This window comes from Diceros bicornis, chromosome 15 (genome assembly GCF_020826845.1).
Source record: "Diceros bicornis minor isolate mBicDic1 chromosome 15, mDicBic1.mat.cur, whole genome shotgun sequence".
NCBI classification, from domain to species: domain Eukaryota; kingdom Metazoa; phylum Chordata; class Mammalia; order Perissodactyla; family Rhinocerotidae; genus Diceros; species Diceros bicornis.
The window spans coordinates 36,926,951-36,951,002 of record NC_080754.1 but is presented as its reverse complement, the minus strand read 5'-3'; the positions used below and the strand labels follow the sequence as shown (position 1 = coordinate 36,951,002).

General features: G+C 46.6%; 2 protein-coding genes across 2 annotated transcripts in view; one reads left to right on the top strand and one right to left on the bottom strand.

Moving 5' to 3' along the window:
- The first annotated feature begins 3,640 nt into the window (after nucleotides 1-3,640).
- RTP1 (receptor transporter protein 1) lies at nucleotides 3,641-7,868 on the top strand. Its single transcript, XM_058555572.1, has 2 exons — nucleotides 3,641-4,106; nucleotides 5,914-7,868. Exons 1-2 carry the CDS (start codon nucleotides 3,835-3,837, stop codon nucleotides 6,431-6,433), a joined length of 792 nt encoding a protein of 263 aa, XP_058411555.1. The 5' UTR covers nucleotides 3,641-3,834; the 3' UTR covers nucleotides 6,434-7,868.
- Nucleotides 7,869-17,106: 9,238 nt separating this feature from the next.
- The window catches only part of MASP1 (MBL associated serine protease 1), a 64,265-nt gene continuing 57,319 nt past the window's right edge, over nucleotides 17,107-24,052 (bottom strand). Inside the window, exons 14-16 of the mRNA XM_058556138.1 lie at nucleotides 22,474-22,541; nucleotides 20,405-20,504; nucleotides 17,107-19,945 (exon numbers count right to left, since the gene is read on the bottom strand). Of these exons, the coding sequence (XP_058412121.1) occupies nucleotides 19,755-19,945; nucleotides 20,405-20,504; nucleotides 22,474-22,541 (359 nt within the window). The 3' untranslated portion in view covers nucleotides 17,107-19,754. The remainder of the gene's footprint in view (nucleotides 19,946-20,404; nucleotides 20,505-22,473; nucleotides 22,542-24,052) is intronic.

The window sequence follows — 24,052 nt, the reverse complement described above, 5'->3', positions numbered from 1 at the left end:
TGACCCAGCCCTCAAACACCCCTCCCCTTTCCCAAATGCCTCGTATGGGTATGGAATTGCCCGTGGTTGAGAATCACTTTTCATTAGTGCATCATTACAAGAGTGACAATGTTTATTTTTGTAACATTTTGATAAGCAATAATAGAATAATAAGCTTTATAAAATATTTCCTATTGAGCCAAACAACAAATTAGAGACATGGTTTTCTTTCTTGTCTCTTCTTTTCACTACTCTATTTTCTAGTTGGGGATTTGGTTTCTTTCTTTCTTTCTTTTTTTTTTTTCTCTCCTGCACTTTGGTGTTTTATTATCATTTCCAAATCTCAGGCGTATGTACAGGATAATAATAGTTAGAGATTTGGTTTTAAACAATTTTATGGATTTAAATTATGATCACAAACTTTAAAAGACTGGCCAAGGTGAGGCCATTGGCTTTAAAGATGTCTAGACTGTCAATGTCTAAATTGTGGATTTCATGGCATCAGAGCTCATTTGATAGAGAGCAAGTTTCAATACCATAGGGTTATTTGCCTTGATACAAATACTATTTTATTAGAGAAAACATTCTGCTATACAGAAGGATGTGTTACACTGGTCTCTGCGTAGCAAGCTCAGGTTCTAAATTAAACATAATTTGTGCCAATGGGGATTGCATCAGCTGGTTACACACACATATGCGTGCGCGCACACACACACACACACACAACTATGGTCATTCTTACCTTCTGTGTTCTTGTTTTTCATCATAATGTTTATTGTAGTAACAACTGCAAGATACTTCTAGAGAATTCATTCCTCGTGTTGGGTAATATACTTTGGCTCCAGGGCAAGTTCTATAAGCTTCTCTTAGTTTTACATACTTTCTGGGAATGTCCTTGGCCTCCATTCTCACTTTGGCCCATGGCTGCAACCTGAGACAGCTCCCATCTCACCTCTGAGGCTGGTTAAGTCAGTTTACTTCATTGGGCATCGACTGCCTTAATTCAGAGGCAAGAGTACTAACTTGAAGGATAGAAGTTTAATGAACTTAAAAATCCTTTCCTATGTTAACATCCAGTGGCCCTGGTTTAATTTCTGTCCTTCTTACTGTGTCCAGTACAGGGCTAGTGGAGTGACACCTCCCCAGAGCTCCTCAGCTATGGAGCAGCCCCCAAGGAGACAGACCCCGACTCCAGGCACTACCTGCAATGCCTAATTAGAACCTTCCTTCCTCCGTCCAGTGGCCTCCCCTCTACCTCCTGCCCTCCAAGGATTCAAGTTTCCAAGTACAATGCTCTTTGAGACCATATATGGCTACAGTCAGAGGGGACCTGAGCATTGCTATCTACTCTAATTCTTTATTGAACAGATGGACAAAGTGAGGCCAAGAGAAGAGAAATGACTTGCCCAAGATCACAAAGCCAGCCAGTAGCAGAGCTGGGATATATATTTATATCTCCTGACTTTCAGCTCAGTGCTCCTTCAACTGAACCAGGGTGCCTGTCATAAAATGCTTACAGCTTCACAGGAATGGTGTACCTACAGATGGCTTTATGCACTATATTTTCTTTGGTAGATTTCAAGCTGATTTCTCTTTCAGCTTCAGGGGTCTATGGACACTGTTTGTCCATTAAGTTCAGCAGCAGAGGTGGCATCCACAGGAGTAACAGGGAGCTTGGTGGGTTGAATACACTTCACTCTTTTTCCCCGGGACTGTGCCCTCAGAGTGGCCTAGTGAACCATTTGCTGAAAGGATATGAATCTCAATTCTCAGAGTCTGGAATGGCCATAGCCAGTAGTGAGAAGGTAGAAAGACATTTATTTAGCAAATGTTTTGTTCTAGATTCCATGCTGAGCAGTGTAGTGATTAAAGTTGGGGCTCTGAAGACTGTCATCTTGGTTCAAATCCCAGTTCCACTGATTATTAGCTGTTGAATCTTGGGCAAGTTATCTAACCTCTCTGCTTTAGCTTACACATTTGCAAAATGGAGCTGCTGCTGCTGCTATTACCTACCTATAGAGGGTGTTATTAGGATGAAATAAATTAATATGTATAAAGCACTTAGGACAATGCCTGATATCTAGTAAGTGCTACATAGTGATTGCTGTTACTATGCAAATTAAGGATACATTCACATACAACTTCAACACGTTTTGCCAGAATGAAATGATACACATTAAATAGATTAGAATAGCTACTTATGAGGATATAAAGCAATTCCAAAAAAAAAAGAACCCAGGCAAGTGATTCTGGAGACCCTGCTTTTAATCACTACAGATATTCTCTCCTTATTATCCCATTGCCAAGACGAATACACTGAGGCTAAAATAAAGTATGTCAAGGCATCAAGCATTCATGCAGAGGCAGGAGGAGCACCAGGAAGATGGTCTCCAGTATAAGACGGGAGATTTAGGCCCTTCTTTTTCATCCCTAAACTTCAGGATTTGTAGGCTGTCCATAAGTCATACTTTTTGAGGAGACTGCTCAGATTCTTCTACCACACCAAGCTTCTGCAGAGAGTAGAGTCAAGAGATGTGTTTTCCAACTGCAGGAAGCATCCTCTCCGGTGCCTGGAATGCAGGTCCATGAGCTTCCTCAATAAGTTTTATACAAATAGGTAGCAAGTATGTAATTGTGAGAGATTGAAAAAGACTCTTAATGCCCCAAAATAGAGCCAGGCTAAATAAATTTTGCCCAGCCTGATAATAGAATATAGGCAGAGTACAGGTTGGAATATTAATGACTTAGGAAAATATTCATGATATATTGTTATTTAAAAAATAGTTCACAGTGTGGTATGTAGAATGTGTGTAGATATATATACATACATGCATATACACACATATACACACACACGTACAGAAAAATGGCAGGCAGGGTGTGTATATCATAATACTAACAGTGATTATCTTGAGCAGGGGTGTTAGGAAGAGTCTTACTTTTGCCTGATTTTATCTATATTTTCCAATTTTTCTATAATAAACCTGTATGACTTTTACAAAAGAAAAATAATTTATTAAAAAATAGCAGGAGAGGCACCTATAGTAAAGGCTGTTTTTCACAGGGATATCGTGTTCCTTTTCTATAATCAAGTTGAAAATCATCTTTTCTGCTCCTGCCAGGTGATGCAATGGCTCCCACCTTTGTGCACAGGTGGCTTGTACATGGCTGTCACAGCATGGATCCTGTTGCGTTCTGGTTATTGGGCACATACCCAGTTATAACCACCTGTCACAGAGCCTGGCACATGGGTATGTTTGAAATGAATGAATTACTGAATTCGTATGGCCTCAACAGCTTGGATTTGGATACAAACTGTTGAGTCCCAGGCTCCTGATCCAGGCTCCTGATCTGTGCAGCGGCAATAACAATAGTGGGTAAAGAGACGTCCAATCATTTTTGTCAACGGCAAAGTGCTAGTCACAAGATGGGTGGGGGTGCAGAGAGAGAGTTTATTATTACTGCTGCATCTATTAACAGGTCTACATCTTCCCAACCCTTATTTCTCTTTGGTTCCCTGAGGTATCATGGTTACCATAGCAGCCAGATGCTGATGATGCCTTCAGGGGCAAGAAGGTGAATCTGAGCCAGCTCCCAGGTCCTTGCCTCTGCATGCCCTTTGCAGGCCAGAGTGAGTTGGTCTGAAGCTCAGCTTCCTTCAGGACCCCCACCCTGTCTTGGGTACTTAGACCAACAAACCCTGCCTCCACAGCCTCAGTTCATCGCCCTGAAACACCCCTTCGGAGACTCCCTCCTCCCCAGGCTGTCTCTTGGCACCCTGCCTGGTTGCCGTGGAAACAGGTTCCACTGCGGACAAAGGAGGGAGCTGGGTCCTGCTTCCTTCCAGTCCTGTCGATGAGGATTTTTAGACCGTGGAGACTGCGCTGCCCTGCCCTGCACCTGCCCTCACTCTCCGCGTTCTCACTCAGGTGGAGCTTGCCCACCCTCGCCTCTGACGAGACCATGTGTAAAAGTGTGACCACAGATGAATGGAAGAAAGTCTTCTATGAGAAGATGGAGGAGGCAAAGCCGGCTGACAGCTGGGACCTAATTATGGATCCGAACCTCAAGCACAACGTGCTGGCCCCTGGCTGGAAGCAGTACTTGGAATTGCATGCCTCGGGCAGGTGAGTAGCCCAGTAAGTAGGGGCCCGGCAGGCAGCCCCTGGGGCACCTTCCAAGAAGAGACAGAGACACGGAGAACCCAGATGCTTAGGGTCAGTCTCACTGTTGGGCTGGTGTAGACTGGGAGGCAGAGCAAGAGTCCCTAACTGGGAGTTGGGACACCCGAGTTTGATTCCAGCTCTTCCACTGAGCACCTGTGTAACTTTCCTTCTCTGAGTCATAGTTTCCCCTTCTGGAAAAGAGGTGGAATATATTTATTAGTTCTAAAGTGACATTTTACATATTTTCAGATTTTAATAATCCCTTAAAAATGGTTGAAAACTAAGAGAAGGGGGCTTGAGGTCCATTGGAGGTCAAAAGATCTATGCTCTGGTCCTGGGACAGTTCAGTTTCAATCTATTTAATTCAGCTTGACTTAGTATAAAATACTGTACACATGAGGTGTACTGGAAACTGGCTCTACTCTTAGCTCCATGGTTCTTGAGTAATTCAGTTACCTTCTTGGACCTCACTTTTCCTGTTTGCAAAAGGAGGGGTTAGCCTAGATCCTTGCCTTGTGGTTCATGGAGCAGCAGCATCAGCATCACCTGAAACTTGTTAAAGATGCAGAACCTTGGGCCCCATTCTAGACCTACTGAATCAGAATCTACATTTCAACAAGGTCCCTAGATGATGTATATGTACAATAACATCTGAGCTGACTTTCCAGCACTCTTGTCCACAGGTCTATTATGTAAAGACTTACCTTTGGGACATATGACAGGGAGGCTCAGTGGTGCAGCCTGGGGGCCAGAAGCAAGGCCTGCCTTCCTGCCCTGGTTCAGTCCATTCAATTCAATTCAAGAAACATCTACTGGGCACCTGTTATGTGCTGGGTCCTGGCTCTGCCTCTAACTAGCTGTGTGTACATGGATTGCTTTCTTATTCTGTGCCTCAGAGTAGAACCAAGGCTTAATAAGGTGATTTTTAAGGCCCCTCCAGTTCTGATATTTTCCAGTCCAAGTTTTGTAGTCTAGCCTGGGAGAGCGGAAACAGTCGTCAAAGGATGTGAGTAAAAGAGAAGAGACAAAAATGAAAACATGAAGCCCCTAAACTAGCTGACGGGAGGGGCGCAAAGGGCTGGACACTTGCTGGCAGGTCCCAGGAGCTTCTTGAAGACTTGGAAGGCTTGTGGGGCTGAGTGGGGAGGGCTTATGGCCCCTCCAGACCAGGCTGGTGACATGTGATTCCCAGCTGACCCTAGTCAGCTCACTCTGGGCCTTGGGATGCATTAACCCTGGCACTGGCTTGGAGGCTGAGGGGTGACGATGGTGTCATTTTCTCCTGATTTGGGTTTAGACTGTTCACAGTCAGTGTTGACAGCTAAGGATAGGTGGATGGATTATGCGTTTCCTATATGGTGCAGGCTATCAGACTCAAAGGAGGTCTGAGCAGGAAGGACTCATCTAGCGCACCGCGCACATTTTACAGATGAGGAAAGATGCCCAGAGCCCAAGTCCCAAGGGCAAGGCCTGAGGGTATTGGGATGAAGAGAGCTGAGGCCTCTGTAGAGCACCGAGGAGGTGGGCTGGTGAGGGCAGAGGGCCGCTGGATGCCAGGTGCATCCTGAAGTGCCCGCTCTGGCCCTACAGGGCACACAAGGGACAGGCTGGGTGGCTGCCTGGGGAAAGCTAAGGAACCCACGGGGCTGTAAACACACCCCCTCCGCCTCCACCTCCAGGCTCTGCCTACTTCCCCTCACCCCCTTCCTGGGGCTGTTTCCACCGCCTCCACTCCATCCTCTCCTCCTACGTCTCCCCCTCCCCGCAGGTTCCACTGCTCCTGGTGCTGGCACACCTGGCAGTCGCCCTACCTGGTCATCCTCTTCCACATGCACCTCGACCGCGCCCAGCGGGCGGGCTCGGTGCGCATGCGCGTCTTCAAGCAGCTGTGCTACGAGTGCGGCACGGCGCGGCTGGACGAGTCGAGCATGCTGGAGGAGAACATCGAGAGCCTGGTGGACAACCTCATCACCAGCCTGCGCGAGCAGTGCTACGGCGAGCGCGGCGGCCAGTACCGCATCCACGTGGCCAGCCGCCAAGACAACCGGCGGCACCGCGGCGAGTTCTGCGAGGCCTGCCAGGAGGGCATCGTGCACTGGAAGCCCAGCGAGAAGCTGCTGGAGGAGGAGGCGACCACCTACACCTTCTCCCGGGCGCCCAGCCCCACCAAGCCGCAAGCCGAGGGGGGTTCTGGCTGCAACTTCTTCTCTATTCCCTGGTGCTTGTTTTGGGCCACGATCCTGCTGCTGATCATCTACCTGCAGTTCTCCTTCCGCAGCTCCTTCTAAGAATCCCTTAGTGGGCCCAGGAGGACTCTTAGGGCCCAAGGCCTGTGGGGGCCAGCCAGCTGGTAGGAGGGGAGGAAGAGAGACCTGAGTGGGGAGTGGGGTTAAGTTCTAGCCCTGGTGCCGCGACTTACTCAGTGAGGACCCTGGACAAATCACCAAGTTTTTCCATCTATAAAATTAAGGGTTTGGGCTAGATCATTGGTTTTTCAAAGTGAAACCCAGGGCCCCAGAATTCTGCATAGGTGCCTCAGGAACTTTTGTATTTGGAAGGTAGGCTGAGTGAGTGGGTTTCCCATCCTGGTCAAACTGGCCACCCCCAACTCCTAGCTCCTCCCTTGCTTTAATCAGAACAGCTCCAACTTAGATGGAGTTCCATTTGAGAGTTTTGTATGAAAAACGATTCCACTGCTTTTAAAAAGTTTGAAAATTACAGGACTAGGTGCTCTCAAAAGGGCTTTCCATCGCGATGAGCTCATCCTTGCTTTCTTAACTCCACACCGTACCCCTCCTTATCTCCCACGCCTGGAGCTGCAGCCTTAAATTTGCGTCTGCCTAGTGTATGAGTCTCATCTACAGCTCTGCCTCCATGCACACAGCAGAGATTCCTCTTGAACACAGAGAGGTGGGGGCATTAGGCTGTCCCTTTGCCGCTGGGAACAGAGTCCCTTCTGTTCCCCAGGCTCCCAGCCTTCCTCCACTTACGGCTGATTCTTGGGTCTGCCTGGCTCAGAGATGGTGGTCGGGGTGAAGTCCCATAGAGCGAGGCTTCCCCCTACCCCGCGTATGAACTGGGAGTGAGTTTAGAGGAGGTTTAGAAGGCAGAGTGTTAGAAGCAAAGCACAAAATCCCTAGGAAACAAATATAATGACTTTCCATTATAATGAAGAGTCTTCAGAGTTCAGGGACGAGAGTTCAGGGACCAAGTTGACAGCTCTGATGGCCAGAACACAGGAACAGGGGCCTGGCCTCCTGGGCCCTTTGCTGAAACCCTAGTTGGGAGGCTTTCCCACATGGCCATGCGTGGGCCCTCTCACCAAAGATCAGCTGTCCACCTAGAACTGCAGGGATGGGGGTCATTAACAAGAGAGGGAGCATTAAAGATGTGAAGTGCTTTGGCCATAGCGAAGTGCATAGGTATGTGGGAGAATCTTACGTGGCTTTAAAATGGGATGCAATATGGTTTGGAGTGGAAGGAGAGAAGACTTTCTGTTAGTAGGGGTATGAAGTGGGGTGTGGGGGAGGCAGAAAGGAGGATGTAGGATGCCACCCTGCGCTTCTGAGGGTCCTCATTCACCCCACCTCTGTTAATAAGTTGGCTGCCTCTCTTGCTTCCCCCACTGCTCCCCTTTTTAATAGAAAGTCACCACCATCTGTAGTGGTGGAGGGAGGAGGGCCACTTATTTGAAGATGGGATACTTTAATAAAGACAGGCTATCTTCAGTCATGCTAGTAGTCATTAATGTGTGCTTGAGATTCACCACACAGTCCTTGATGTGTATTGGACCGTTGGACCCCCACCCTCCCCATCTCATCTCTCCCCTTTCTGGGGCCGCCACATAAGGCTTTATCTAGCTTCAGCCTCAAGGTCTGGGCCAGTCATGGTCTTAGTCAGGAGAGGTGTAGGCAGCCCATGGTCAGTCATCCAGGGGACTCAGCATAAGGCCAGTCTTACTCCTGCCCTTGCTCTGATTCTAATAACTAGCTGGTGACTTCCATCACTTCATTCAAGCAGTGTTTATTCCTTTATCTAGGCCACATATCTTGAGCATCTTCTATCTGGCAAGCCCTGATTTGGGTGCTGGGATCCAGTGGACACTCAAGGCACGGGCCCCATCTCTTGGCAATCTCTGCTTACTGCAGAAGTTCTCAGCCCTGGCTGTGCTTTAGAATTCCTGAGGAGCTTTTAAAGAAATATTGGTGGGCCAGCCCCGTGGCTTAGCAGTTAAGTGCGCACGTTCCACTACTGGTGGCCTGGGTTCAGATCCCGGGCGCGCACCGACACACCGCTTCTGCGGCCATGCTGAGGCCACGTCCCACATACAGCAACTAGAAGGATGTGCAACTATGACATACAACTATCTACTGGGGCTTTGGGGAGAAAAAGGGAAAAAAAGGAGGAGGATTGGCAATAGATGTTGGCTCAGAGCTGGTCTTCCTCAGCAAAAAGAGGAAGATTAGCATGAATGTGAGCTCAGGGCTGATCTTCCTCACGAAAAAAAAAAAAAAAAAAAAAAAGAAATATTGGTGCCCAGCCTCCACCCCAGACCAATAGAATCAGAATTTCGGGGCCTGGGGCCTAAGCATCTGAATTAGACTAAGACTCCCAGGTGATCCCCATGTGCTGCCTGGTATAATGCTTCTCACTGAGGAGCAGGCCTCCTCTTGCATCCAGTCTTGTAATAATGAGCCATGAGATCTTCCTTGATGACTCGCCCTGGATTCTCTAGGACTAGGGCTCAGCTTCCCTACTCACTCCCCATGCCCTGCCCTGGGGCCTTGACCTTCCCTCAAACCTTCCTGCTTCTGCCCTTCTGCCTGCTGTAATGGCTTTATCCTGCCCTGAGAGGCTCCAAGATTGAGCTCTGCCACTTTTGCCCAGCTGCTCATCAAACTTTGTTATAATTACTTGTCTATGGCTATACTGCCTGCTAGAATGTGACTACAATGTGGAAGTAACTTATCCAGGGTCCCATTGCCAGGCAGTAGCAGAGCAAAGAGTCCAACCCTCACTTAGTTTTAGTCCAGAACTCTTTTCTGAGGCATTAAGCCTCTTCCTGCTCTGTAGGAAGATGTTTGCAATCTATGGAGGCCTCCCCTGTCTCCCTTATTGTCCCTTATAACTGCTACAGATGGAGAGTTCTAGGCTTGCTCACCAACTTAGCCCTTGCCTTGGCAAAGACTTCTCTGGGACAGTTCTTTCTTTGCACACATTGCCACATGATGAACTTGTTAGGTGTACCCTAGGTGTTATAAATAAACTCCTCATGGACATTCGAGGATTTCAGGCCTCTCCCACTGGAGCTTCTGTGCACTGGTCTTGATATTCATGCCAGGAGGAGACCCTCAGGCACTGAATTGTGGTTCCAGAGGCTGAAATCCTCAGTGTGGTATCAGTAATAAGTGCTTCCTTGATCAGTTCCCTCAAACTCATCAGGCCAGGGGACCAGTCCAATGGGAAAACTCTTCCTGGGAGTCAAGAGTCCTGAGAACCAAGAAGATCACTAACTAAGGACAATCCCAACATAATAAGTCCATAAACCATCAGAGATGTAAGACAGATTTGAGAAGTCTCGATCTAGGGCCCTTATTTTGTGGGTAATGAACTGAAGCCTAGAGAAAATGAGGAACTTGGCCAGCGTTGTCCAGTGTGGAGTAAGGGAAGATCTTGAAATCTGGAGTTAAGAAACACTTGAGTCCTGACTCCTCTACTTACTAGCTGTGTGGCCTTAGGCAAGTTACTTAAGCTCCTTGAGTCCCATTTTCCTCCTTATCAAAATTGAACTAGAACTATCTGCCGTGGGGGGGGAGGCTATTGTAAGGAATAAATAATACACTGCCTGTGAAGTTGCCTGATACAGAGCACATGCTCATCCTCTTCTTTCTTCCCCTTTCCATTTCAATTGGCAGACTTCCCTTTGAGTCCTGAAGGGCTCTTTCTCTTTGTGATTTCAGTTCTGTTGGTAAATGCTTTAGGAAAACAAAATGGAAGGCAAGGGTTAACTTCCCAGCTCAAGGGTTAGAACTGGTTTATTTTAATATATGTAGAGTCATTTCTTTTCTTCTCCTCATATTTATGTCAAAGCAGTGACTTCATTTTTCCAACATCATGGTAACCACTGTTCATTCTCCAAAGATAGCTATTTTAGAAATCTCCCTAAACAGAAAACACCAGTGATTTCCAGGCTCCATTCCCATTGGCTGAAATACCCCAGAAAGAATTTAGTTCTTTTCCAAGTCCCATTCTGGTTCTCTGTAGGACTCCTAGCTAAGGAATTTCCTTTGGAATCATTTTTGGCATTGCATGGATACTGACACATGCACCAGGGAAATGAAATCCGCCTGTTGTATGGCTATTTTGTGTAGGGCTTGTGAGGGTGGGTGGCATGGTGGTTGTGCTATTGAAAGCTCACTGGCCTGGGAGCTTGACAGCCTGGGTTTCAGCCCTGGCTTCCCCATCATCTGGGCGTCTAGATGCTGATGTTGGGTGACTTAGTCTCTCCCCTCCTTGGTTTCTTCATTTGTAAAGCAAAGAGGTACAGAGATCTGAAGGGGAAGGGTCCTCGCTAGCACTGATCTCGCTCACAAACTGCTGCTTATCCCTATTTGTCCTTGGGCGTTTGGGGTGGTGACTTCACCCTGACCCCCCCAGCAGGTCATCTAGTTGTTACCCCAAAATTTCAGTCTGCCTAGGTCAGTTTGTAGTTTGACTCTCTTGTCTGAACATCCGTAACATCTTCCTTTCCTTTCCTTCTGGAAGCAAACTTTTACACATCTTACTCTGACTAGACCTTTCCTTAAAGTTATTCACATTATGAAAGGCAGTCACCTGGAGAGGTGTGGCTTTCTATGAGGACTTGGGTGGTAGTGATGGAATTTCAGACTGTGTCTTAACTGCTCACTTTGTGTGTGTGTGTGTGTGTGAGCGTGTGTGTGAGGAAGAGTATCCCTGAGCTAACATCTGTACCCATCTTCTACTTTACTCGTGGGATGCCTGCCACAGCATGGCTTGATGAGGGGTGGGTATGTCTGTGACCGGGATCCAAACCTGCAAACCCCAGGCTGCTGAAGCAGAGCATGCAAACTTAACTGCTACACCACCCGGCCGGCAACCTCTCACTTTTAAAATAAGCCCAGTCATTGTTCACTCCTATCTTATTAGGGTCATAGTAATATTTTTGAGGACGTAATAACATATTCCCTATTTTCAAGATTCATTCATTCAAGAAATATTTATTGAGTACATATTATGTGCCGGGCATTGTTCCAGGCACTGGGGATATAGAAGAGAGCTAAGTGACTAACTTGCTGACCTTATGGATGCCAGAGGACCTAGATAATAAACAACATAGGGAGGTGTGTGGTATGTTAGATAGTGTTAGGTACTAAGGAGAAGAATGAAGTAGGCAAGGGGGATAGGAAGGGCGGGGGACGGAGTTATAGCATTAGATTAGGTAGCTTGGGAAGAGCCAGGCCTGGTGGTCCAGTGGTTAAGATTTAGTTCTCTCACCATTGCGGCCCAAGTTTGTTTCCTAGTCAGGGAACCACACCACCCTCTGTCAGTTGTCATAGTCTGGCGGCTGTGTGTTGCTGTGATTCTGGAATCTATGGCACCACTCATTGCCAGGACATTGGTTTTTAATCTGAACGAGACAGGAAGCCACTGGGAGGGTTTGAGAAGTGGGGTGATGCAATCCAATTTACCATCACCATGTTGAGACTAGACCACAGGGGACAAGAATGAAAGAGGAAAGATTAGCCAAGAGGCTCTTGCAGTAATCCGGGAAAGAGGCAATAGTGGCCTATTCCAGGGTGGTGGCTGTAGCAGGATGGCAGCAACTGGGAATGAGACTGAATGTATTTTCTATATAGAGCTGAGAGGATTTGCTGATGACTCAAGTATGGGGTCTGAAAGAAAGAGGAGTCAAAGAGGCCCCGAGTTTTTGGGTCTGAGCAACTGGAAGAATAGGGTTACCACTTTCTGAGATGAGGAAGGTTGTGTGAGAACAGATTTAGGGGCAATGTTTGGAGCTTGGTTTGGGACATGTGAAGTGTGAGATGTGTTTAGGCATTCTATTAGACACTAAGGTGAGAAACACCAAGGTGGCAGCTGAATATTTACACCTGCAGTTCAGAGGAGAGGCCCAAGCTAGAGATAAAATTGGAGTCAAGAGCATTTAGAAGATATTAAATGTCATGAGATTAAATGAGATTATTCAGGGAGTGATGGTAGATAGAAAAGAGGCCCAAGGACTGAGCCCTGGGAGTCTCCATGTAGAGACGTTGGGAAGAAGAAGAAACTCACAGGGTGACTGTGGAAACTGAGGCACAAAGGGCATGATTTGCTTGAATTTTCAGAGCCATTAGGCAGCAGAGCTTGTTCTGGGCAACCCAGGGCTTCAGAGTCAGGGTTCAGGGCTCTTTCTACTGGCCCAAGCATCTCTCTCATGGCACCAACTTACTCCTTGGCTTGGAATCCTGCCCACGTCCCTTGCATGGGATGTGTTGTTTCATCAACTCTGAGCAAGACGTGGACTTTTGTCTCCGTTTTTCTCAGTGTGTTTGAAGTATTTCATAATTTTAAAATTCACTCAAATAAAAAGACTTAGTGGGAGTCCTAGACCGCCAACATGGATTTGGGCATTGGACACGCAAACTCAGACCAAAGGAGGACATTGTCGGAGTTGTTTAAAGGCAAGATTCTGTTGTCTTGGATCCTGTTGGCAGGCCTGGGCCATGTGTGAGCATTCCACATGTGAGCATTTAAAGGCATGGATTAAATAAACCAGATAGTCCCAGGAGGTGCTCAAGGTAGAATAATGTCACCAGATAAACAGCTCAAGGGAAGATGAGAGTCCTCATTTTCAAAATAGGTCAGCATCTTCTGAGACCTCAGGACTGGACTGCATCCACACTGTACCCTTCAGATACCTGGGCCTTGCTCTGGTTGGCGCTGGCCTGTTGGTATGGATTGGGGATCAGAGCCTATTACTTTGCAGAGGCCTCCCCTGGGACTGGCCGATGTTGGTGGGGAGATACGTTCCCACCCACACTCATCGGTTCATCATTCAGCACGCTCGCCCTGGCCACCCTCCAGGCTTGACACACCCTCCCCTTGTGTGGGACACACACTGTCTTGCCCTAACACCCCACACCTCAGCGAGGCCTGGAACTGCCTCGGTGTTGAAAGGGTCCTGGCTCTTTCCTGTGATCAGAAGCTCATTGCTGGGAATTGAGCCAGTGTTTTTGCATCCAAAAGACATCCTAATCTTCGTGAAGGAAAAGGCCAACACATAACAGATGCAGGAGATGGTTGCAAAGACCGTCTTTGTCTCCTGCCCTCAAGTTCAGAGAGCCCCATGGCTTCCCTTCTGGAAATCAGAGCTGATGCCACAGGTCACAGAAAGACCAGGGGCCTGGAAAACCATTCCTGGCTAGGGGTTTTGGTCCCTGCTTGTTTCCTCTCTACTTCTCGACTAAGTAACCCCAAAGTGTTAACAGAGGTTGGAAATCTCTTTAAAGTGGCTTCTTTAGACCCTGCCCTAGGTTCTCGGAGCCCCAGGAAGCAGTTTCCTCTCCTCTCCCTCACAGGCCTGCCTTCGTTCAGGACCAGAGGGTCCCTTCCCTGATGTTCAGAAGCCGTCTTGAGTCTCCCTGCCTTGAGCTGCTTCTTCCTCAGTTTACTCTCTGCATTAATACCTTATTTGAAAGGTAAAGCTGATCACATCTCTCCTTGGTCCAAAAACCTCAGATGTCTCCCCATTCCCAAAACCAAGCTGAGCATCCCAGGCTGACACTTCAGATCTTCCTGGTGGTGTTCTTTTTTCTCCCAATTTGTCTGGCTCTTCGGGGACACCAGGTCACGCAGTTTCCCCCAAACACCCACGACTCTTTCACATATGCTATTCCCCATGCCTGGAAGGCTTTCCTCTTCTTCAGTTTACCTCTGCAAAGTAAAGGAGCACCGTTCTTTGCAGGAAAACACTGACGCAGAAATGTCTTGGCGATGGTGTCGCTGCTGAGAGACACAGAAAAGTTCTGATTGTGGGCTGGAGAAGCAGGGTGCCCACCTCGTCTCTGCCTGTCATCAGCGCGTGACCTGAGTCAAAGACCCAAGCTTGGGCGATAGAGGCTCCCAACATTCTTCAACGGTTACACACTGGCGGGATAGCCTGGAGATGTGGCTTGGCTCTGAAACTGGGTGCACATTAGAATCACTTAGGGAACTTTTAACCTCCCCCTCCACCCCTTCCCTACAATGCTCAGGCCTTACTCCAGACTGATTATATTTGAATCTCTGGGGGGGTGTGACCCAGACATTAGTATTTTTTTAAATCTTCCCAAGTGATTCCTGTGTGCAGCCTAGTTTGAGAACCACTGGTGTAGAACCAGTGGAATAAGAGCTTGGGATCCAGAGTCCATCAGAACTGGCTTCAAATCCTGGTTCCCCCATCTCCTAACTGAGAGATCTTGGGTCATGTTTTTTAAATATAAACTTTTAATTTTAGAATAGTTTTAGGTTTACAGAAAAGTTGTGCAGATGGTGGAGAAAGTTCCCGTATACCCTTCCTCAGTTTCCCCTATTATTAACATCTTACATTAGTAAGCACATTGGCACATTTGTCACAATTAGTAAACCCATATTATACGTTATTATTCACTCAAGTCCACACTTCATTCAGATTTCCTTAGTTTTTACCTAATGTCCTTTTTCTATTCAAGGATGCCATCTGAGATACCACATCACATCTGGGATACCACATCACATCTGGGATACCACATCGCATCTAGGATACCATATCACACTTAGTGGGCATGTCTTCGTAGGCTCTGTATTAGTTTCTTAACGCTGTCATAATGAAGCACCCCAGACCGGGTGGCTTAAAATGACTGAAATTTATTGTCTCACAATTTTGGAGGCTAGAGGTCTGAAATCAAAGTGTTGGCAGGCTGTGATCCCTCTGAAACCTTTTGGGGAGAATCCTTCCTTTCCTGTTCCTAGCGTCTGGCGGTTGCTGGCAATCCCGGGTATTCCTTGGCTTGCAGCTGCAGGAGTTCATTTCTGCCTCTGTCATCACATGACGTTCTGCCCTTGTGTGTCTATGTCTGTGTCTCCTCTTCTTATAAGGACACCAGTCATATTGGATTAAGGGCTCACCCTACTCCAATATGACCTTGTCTTAACTAGTTACATCTACAAGGACTCTATTTCTAAATAAGGTCACATTTGGAGGTACTGAGGGTTAGGACTTAACATATCTTTCTGGGGGATAAAATTCAACCCATTACAGGCTGCTCTTGGCTGTGACCGTTTCTCAGACTTTTCTTATTTTTGATGACTTTAACAGTTCTGAGGAGTACTGGTTAAGTATTCCTTCATTTGGGGTTTTTCTGATATGTTTCTTGTGACTAGACTGGGTTTATGAGATTTGGGGAGGAAGAACCCAGAGGTACAGTGCCATTCTCATCACAGCCTATCAACCTATATTAACTGTGGTCACCTGGCTGGGGTAGTGTTTTGTCTGGTTTCTCCACTATAAGGTTACTCTTTCCTCCTCCATTTCCATACTGTAGTCTTTGGAAGGAATTCACTTAGTACAGCTCACACTTAAGAGATGGGGAGCTATGCTTCATCTCCTTTAGGGCAAAGTATTACATAAATTATTTGACATTCCCCATGGGAGGTTTATTTATTCTCCTCCATTTATTTATTTATTCAATAACTTATTCATAGAAGTATATGCTCCTGGATGTTTATTTTATACTTTGGGTTATAATCCAAGACTATTTTATTTGTTTTGTTGCTCAAATTATTCTAGCTTTGGCCATTGGAGAACTTCTAGTTGGATCCATGTCACTTTGACATATTCCCATCATTGTGTGACTTCCTTACTTTCTGGTTCAAGATGCTTCAGGCTCATCTTGTATATTTCCTGCCCTAGTCCTAGAAACAGCCATTTCTTCAAGGATCCTAGTTCCTTTTATTGGTGAACAGTATTAGAAACCAAAATCTGGACGCTAGATGTGCTCGTTGCTACTGAGGTGTTGCTGTTTCTAAGTTGGGCCACATTTTTAACCTCACCGTGCTTCAGTTTGCTTATGTAAATTCGGGATAATAGTAGTACTTTTGTCACAGGTTATTGTGAGGATTAAATTAGAGAGTAGTGTAAGAGCTTAGTGCAGTCCAATCAGATAGTAAACACTCAAAAATGTTAGTGATTATTTCCCACAGAACTTTTTGTATTTGAACTAATTTTAGTTTCCAAAGTTCTTTCCTATCTGCTAATTCATTTGATTCAACAACCCTCAGACAGGGGTAGGGCAAAGATTTTTCTGCCAGTTTATAAATGAAGAAATTAGGCAGATAAAGGAGTCAACCTACGCTGCACTAGAACCTAAGAGCCTTGATTTCCAGACCCATTCTAGACTGAGACTGGCCACCCTCTGCCACATGAGTGGTCTAGAGTCCCCCTCCCTGAATCTTGCCTACCTTCGCTTGAAGGACTTCTTGGTGGTGCTGTTTCTTTGATTCTTGCCACCAGGGAACAAGATTAACTCATGGCAGAAAGAAAATACATATTCCAATCCAGAACAGGCCACTCACAGACATGGTGCCATATTTTCTGAACCAAACATTGAACATATGATCCCCCCAAAAAAAATGTTTTTTTATGTTCTAGGTATTGGTGACAATCAAGAAATGTAATTTAGATGCTGAAAGATTGGCATCCTGGGATATTTTGATAATTTAAAGGAACAACAGGACAAAGTATTCCATCAGACCTAACCTGCAAAACCCAAGACAGCTTGTATTGATAATATGATCTTTCCATCATCATCTCCTTCTCTCTTTATTGTACAGTGATCCTAATCAAATACAGCAAAATGTTGATAAATGAAAATACAGCTCACCAGAATCATCAGCACATGAAAAACATACAAGCCAAACAGGATGCTTTGACTCAATGCAGATGTTTATTGGAACACATGTGTAGTTGCCCACAAGAACAATAGCTTCTGTTGCTAATGAAATTGGGCATGATTATTATTGCTAATAATAACATTCATGGTCTGGAGTTATAGCTTTAGATACACAAATAATATTCTAGGGAGGTGGATTTTGGTTGCATAGAAGAGACAGCTTTCTAATAGGTGGCACTTTTTAAAGTTGGAATGGGCTGCATTTGAAGATAGTGAGCTCCCCATCTCTAGAAATGTTCAAGAACGAGGTCATGGTGTTAGACAAGATGGTCCTAACAGACACTCCAACCCTCTGCTTTCATGACTGTGAGAGATTTTGGTTTCTTGGACCTTAGCAGCAGTGCAGAGGCTGGTATATCTAACAAATGCTTGTAGATCAGGGGAAAGGTGAAGTTCCAAGGCACATCTAGACATTTCCTCAGAATAAGGATGAAATTGCAGTGGGGGTAATAAACAGAATAAACTGGCTCAGCCAGAAGTCACTATTTGTGCACAAAATCCTGAGGCTGTTTCAAGTCCTTTAGTTGTCTCACTTTAAGGAGAAAGCCTCTTCTAGATGTAGGGTTCTGATCCCAGAATCAGAACACTGGTCTACTGGACATGTCATTTTTGTGAGAGAAGCCCCTGTAATCTGAAGAAAGTCTAAGTGGACATTTACTCTTGTTCTCCTTCTACCTGGAAGGCCTCCCTCTGTCTTGCCTGTGGAAATGCCCACCCTCCACAAGGTTCAGCTCCAACACCATCTCCTCCCCCAGTGCCTCCACACCAGAATGGCCATCCTTCTGCCTCCATGCTGCTCCAAAGCAGTTGGAAGGGTTCATTCTGGTACATGGTAATCACTTGTGTATGTGTCAGTTCTCCCTGTGGGAGCTCCTGGGGGGGATTAATCATGTTCGCCTCATCTTCTTAGTCTCCACAGCGGTCAGCACAGCAGGGTACATGGGGGCACATAGGCAATGCCTTGGAATGCCTTAGGACATTTCCAGAACTTTGCATCGCAATTCTTCTTTGGTGTCTGAAATAGAGCTACAGCTTGCTTGACAAATATCTGATGGAGTTGGGTACCATTACCATCTTCCCTTTACAGAAGAAACAGCAGGACACAGAGAGGTAGAATGACTTGCTCACAGAACCAGAAGCAGGCTGTGAATTGTGTCCCTGAGTGTTCAGCCTAGGGCTTATCATCCATAAGTTCTCACTCCTCAGTATCTTCTTCTTTTAGCAAGAGGCCCTGAATGACTCCAGCGGCTGCGGTGCAGGTCGAGAACTGAATCTCCCATGAAGACCAATTTTGATAGAACAGAAGACAGGGACTTGGGGCTTCTGATCCCTTGAAGGGCTTAAATCTCAGAATTCTGAGGGGGCAGGAGGTCTCTGGAAGCTTCCTGAGAGAAGAGGTGATTCTTGGAGGGAGAGGCATTCTGCTTGGGAAACACTTATGACCTTGCAGGGCTTGGGTGTTCAGGGTGAGGAATCAGGGGGATGGCTGCTTGGGTCTGCTGTGGGCATAGGGAGGGGGAGGGCAGGGGCCTGGGTCTAGTCTACGAAGGCTGACCTTGTGCAGCCCAGGTTCCCAGGAAGGGAAGGAGGCCCGGGCCTCGAGCAGATGCTCTGCTTAGGAATAAAGAAAGCTCGCTTGGCTAGCACTTCTTTGAGCTGTGTCCCTGGGAACCAGGGTGTGGTGAATAGGGGTGGGTGTAGCAGCAATAGTAGTATTTGGTCTGCATCAAAGCTCTACTGAATCCTAAGGTCATTTTTTCCCTTTTGGTTACTTTGGCTTTAACTCATCTCACCAGGAGAAAATGGCTTTGTTGGATCTTAGATTATCAGAGGTGTGAGGGTACATTGAGGTGAGAGGAAGGAACTTGCATAGAGTCACACAGGGAGCTGGGGGCAGAGCCAGTTCTAGAACTTGGTGTCTAACTTCCCAATCCACCATTCCCAGTTTCTCTCCCTGCCTGCTTCTCCCAGGCATTCTCACAATTTGGTGTCTAGCTCATGTTCATAAGTGCTTTGCTATGTGACAAGCTATAGGACTGAGGACCTTTTTCCACTTTTTTATGTGTGGCAGGGATTGGGGTCTGGAAAGGTACATGGTAGCAAAGAAGCATAGAGCATTTGGGGGTAAATGAAGGAGACAGTGAAGGTTAAGGGGAAGGGTGTGCACTGATCAGCCTTAAGACCCAGCCGGGATCTGTAAGAGAACTTCATCTGCCTGGCAGACACACTGACCTTCTGCTAAGTCACATTATTGAGCACTTAGTTTATGCCTGCACTGTGCTAAGTGCTATGCATATATTAATTAATTTGATCCTCATCAGACTTTTATGAGGTAGGTGAGGTGTGCCATTTCCATAATATGGACAAAGAAACTGAGGTTCAAAGAGGTGACGTCACCTGCCAGTGTTACAAAGCTGATAAGTGATAAAGCCTGGATTCAGCTTTGTTTTCTGATCACTCAGCTACTCTGCTTCTTTAAAGAGAGTGAAAAGGAGGCTGAGACCAGTAATGGATGGGCTGGAGGAGGTGGGTGAGTGAAGGATGAGGGGCATCTTGCATCAGATAATTATCCTCTGCTGCTGACTGATCGTGGATAGGTGGTGCAGGGGGTGAGGAACTGAATTCAATTCCTGATCCCCGTGACCCTCCGGATCCAGTTCTTGTTGTGGTAGACGTAGGAATACACTCCATAGCGGTCCTTCTTTCCACAGTCCTCACCCCAGGACACCGTGCCCACCAGGTACCACTGGCCTCTCTCTCTATCCAGGGTCACCATAGGGCCTCCAGAGTCACCTGCACAGGCGTCCATCCCACCTAGATGAAAAAGAGATGCAGGTAAAACTGTCCCCTTCCCTAGCCCCAATCCAAAGGAGCCTCCTTCTTCCCACACCTGACTTGTAGTTCAGAGAATTGGGCACGAGGGGGCGCAGCAGGCCATTTGACCCAAACCTGGGCTCTGAGCAGTTCCAGGGCAGGCCTCCTCAGAGCTCGGTGATTTTATAAAGTGCAGGCTTAGGACTCTCTCATTTTGATATGGGAAAAGTTGGGCTTGGAGAAGGGAATGATGGAAATTCCTTAGCATTCTTCTCTCTGAAGCAGTATCTCCAGTGGAATCCTTCCTCTCATGACTGTCCTCTCCCTCATCTGCCTCTCTCCTCTCCCTCCTCCACTGTTCAGCCTACCAGGCTCCCAGGTCTCCAGCGCTTCCATTGCTGGGCTCTGCGCCACTCCCTGGCTGGTGGTTCCCTATCGTATGCCAGTTTCTTGACTTACCTTCCTTCTCCCCAGCACAGATCATGTCTCTGGTCACTTTCTTCTTCACTGGGGCATAGGCCTCCTGGCAGGTGCGGTGGTCAACAATTGGGATTTCGATCTGGATCACAAGGCCATTGTTAGTCTACCCCTGGCTGAAGAGTCCCTGTTGTTCTGACACTCCTAGACAGGCTCCTCCCATCCCCTTCCTGGATGAGCCTGGGTGGACCTTAGATCTGGTCTCAGAGACTGCCCTGTGGTGCAGGTGAAGGAACACTGAATGGAGAATCAGGAAATCATGTTCTGGTAAATTCATAGTCATGAAATTTCTGTGTGGGGCAAGTCATTTGCCTTCTCTGGGCCTCAGTTTTCTCATCTGTAAAATGAAGACAGTAATACTTGCCCAGTACATGCATTATTTCAAATATGATAATGTATGCAACACCTATGGTCAGTCATCTTTTCCCCCAGCCCTACCATTACCGGCTGTGGGAGCTGGGGCATGTAGCTCAATGACTGTTTTTCAGACCTCTGTGACTCTGTTTCCTCATCTGAAAAATGAAAGTCATAATATTTGACCTACTAATCACATGGAATTGTACAAAGAGGAGACGAATGAGCAGATGCCTTGTAAACTACAAACACGGCATAAACATTAGGCACTGGAAGGCTTACCACTACTCGCCTTGCAGTAAGCATTTACTTACGTTCTCACTCACTACAGTATGAGCTTCTAGCTACTGCGTCTGTATCCTGTCCATTTCTACCTTACATAGCTTGGAATATAGTTGATACTCAGGAAATATTGTTTTGAATTGAGGCAATAAATTGATACATAAAAGTAAGGTATTGTAATTATTATTACCCTTGATTCAGCCTGGGGGTAAATATTGGAGTAGACATCAGGAATAAGATGAGGAAACGTGTGAGTCTCATTCACCCAAACCAAGAACTGAATGGGTCATGTGCCCCAAGAGTACAGCTCCTGTTGGCCCTTGCTGAGAGGGGACCAGAGGCCATTCAGTTCCCTCTTGGGCCATGGCCTTCCTGGATAAGTGGGGAGAGGATGTCATGGCAGGGTGGTCGGGAGCACGTGTTCTCAGCAAATCGTCAAGTGCCTAACTAACCTCTATTCATTGTTCAGGGATCATTTAAGTGTCACTTCCTCTGGGAAGCCCTTCTGAACCCCTAAGATGAGGTCAGAGCCCCTGTTATACATTCTGGAGTATCCTGCACTTCTTCATCACATTTACCACATTGATAACTGCTTTCTTTCTCTCCTACCCGACTATAAGCCCAAGGAGGCCAGGGACCAGATCCGTCCTTTCCCCCCAGCATACCTAGTAGCTAGTACAATGTCTGGTACACGGGAGCCACCAAACACCTGGGAGTTAATGAATGAAAGGATGAACGGCTCTTCCAAATCCAAAATTTTAAAGTACACTAATATAACGTATGTTGGAGGATTTAGTACTGGCTGTGGCAGTCACGGAACCCGGTGGTGTCAGAGCCAGGCAGCTCATGGAGGATACCTAGCGTTGCCCCCAACTTTGCAGCTTGAGGTCCTACCCTGTGGTCTGGAGAGGCAAGATGACTTGTTTAAGGCCACCCAGCAAGTTAGTAGGAGCCAGGACTTGGAGCCATGGCTCCTAACTCCTAGTTCAGTGTTCTTTTCTGAAGTGATATGAATGTGAACTTCTAAGTGCAACAGTCAAATTCATTACTGCAAGGATGTGGCTCTCAAAAGCCCATTCTTTGGCCCATTCTTGGTTATTCTGGTGTACAGATGGGTCACCTTTCGGGGTGTCCAAGCCTGCTGTTTTCTGGAAGAATTTCCATAAAGGAGCCTTTATTAAACTATAGAAACATTGAACAGTGTTTGGAGACTAGAGCCTCATGATATGTAGAACAAACAGATCAAGCTTGTTGGGATTCAAAGTTTCATTTAACTTTGGAGATGAGTCTGACTTCCTGCTGTCTCTGCCCTACTCCCTGCCCAGGCCTCCAAATCCCTAAGGGGCAATATGGAGCAGTAAGGTCCAAGGCAGGGCAGAGGTGTCACTCTCTGTAGGGTATAAATTGAACTTCACCTCCATCAGAGTCTCGGGGAACCTTTGCAAGAACTGCTTCCCCCAACCACTGACAATGACCACGGCCCCTGAAAGAGAGAAGACACACAGTGAGAGCAGAAAGGCTGTCTGTGGGGTTTTCAGATGGTTGCCTCTTGCAGCCCTGTCATCCTCTGCCTGTGGAGGAAGGACTGATTTTGCCCCCTCTGAGAAAGGCAGCATGGTGGGGGGAAGACTGTTGGGTTGGAGGTTACCTGCAACTGAGGTTTGGGCATTTGTTTCTATGAGACATTAGTCAGCTTATTGTTTAGTTGTCTCTTCTCTCTCACTCCCAACTAGCACAGAACCCAGGCTCCACGAGAGGAGTGATCTCGTCTATCTCATTCACTCTGTATCCCCATGCCTACAGCAGTGCTGGCACACAGTAGGTGCTCAATCAATAATTGTGAATAAATAAAAAGTCTAACCTAGTCAATAACATGCTATGCTGCATTTAGCAAGCCCTCACTCCTCCCCTTCTGAGCCTCAGTTTCTCTATCCTTAAAATGAAGAGGCTGGACTTGGTATTCTCTAAAACCCCTCCCAGCTCTGATATTTTAGAAGTCTGTGAAGTTGACAGATCTCAGGGTGGTGTGGAAATGGGTTTAGCACTGATGATAGAGCAATTATTTTTTCATTTGAAAAAGATTCTGGATACTGAAAACAGCACTGGGCTTTAAGTTGGAAAACCTGGATTTTAGCCCCAGATCTGTTTCTTACAAGCTGTATCTTAGGTAAGTCACTTCACCTTGCTGACCCTCAGTTTTTTCATCTGTAAAATGGGACTACAGTACCATCTCACAAGGCTTTATAAGTAGGAAGTAAGTTAATAAATGTAAAGCAACAGTCACATAGTAGGCACATGGCATCTGATGAATCAGAGCCATATCTGTGCCTTTCCTCTTGGTTCAATTCCCCTAAATACTCCTCAGATTGCATTCAGCCATTTTTAATAACTTCTTTGAACTAACGGAGGTTAGCTGTGATGTGGGACCACTGGATTTAGAACAGATGAACAGGAAGCCAGCTGCCATGGGTTGGCCTCTTATTCTATGTTGGATATATTTGAGTGTATTGTTTCATTTAAATATCACAGCCACTCCATGGAGTATTATCCACAGTGTGGAGGTAAGGAGCTTGAGGTCACCCAAGTAGAAAATGGCAGCATGAGGATTTGAACCTGTGCTGGTGATCAAGCTGTTGTTCTTCAGCTCCAAATTTACCGTTCTATACTCTACTTTGTGATGCTGTGGATGGGACTCTGAAATGGCAGTTCTGCTTTTCCAGTGGGGTTCATGAAAATAAGATGCACTCCCAGGAAGGCTTACCATTTCTTCTGGCATCACCCTAGCGAAGATTCCTCAGCCAGCGGTGGTGGTTTGTTCCAGTTATTTTCCCAGCACCATCAGCACAGGGCTTCTTCTACAGGAGTCTGAGTTCCCACTCTACAGGGCCCCTTTCCAAACTTCTAGGTTCTGTAACTCCAACCTCTTGCTTTTGTTCCCCCAGGCCTAGGACTGGTGGCTTCTTCCTACAAGTACTATCTCCATCATCTCAGCAT

Coding starts and splice junctions, on each gene's coding strand:
- RTP1 (XM_058555572.1), top strand. CDS start 3,835: ATGAGGATTTTTAGACCGTGGAGACTGCGCTGCCCTGCCCTGCACCTG. Junction 4,107..5,913: donor GAATTGCATGCCTCGGGCAG/GTGAGTAGCCCA, acceptor CCCTCCCCGCAG/GTTCCACTGCTCCTGGTGCT.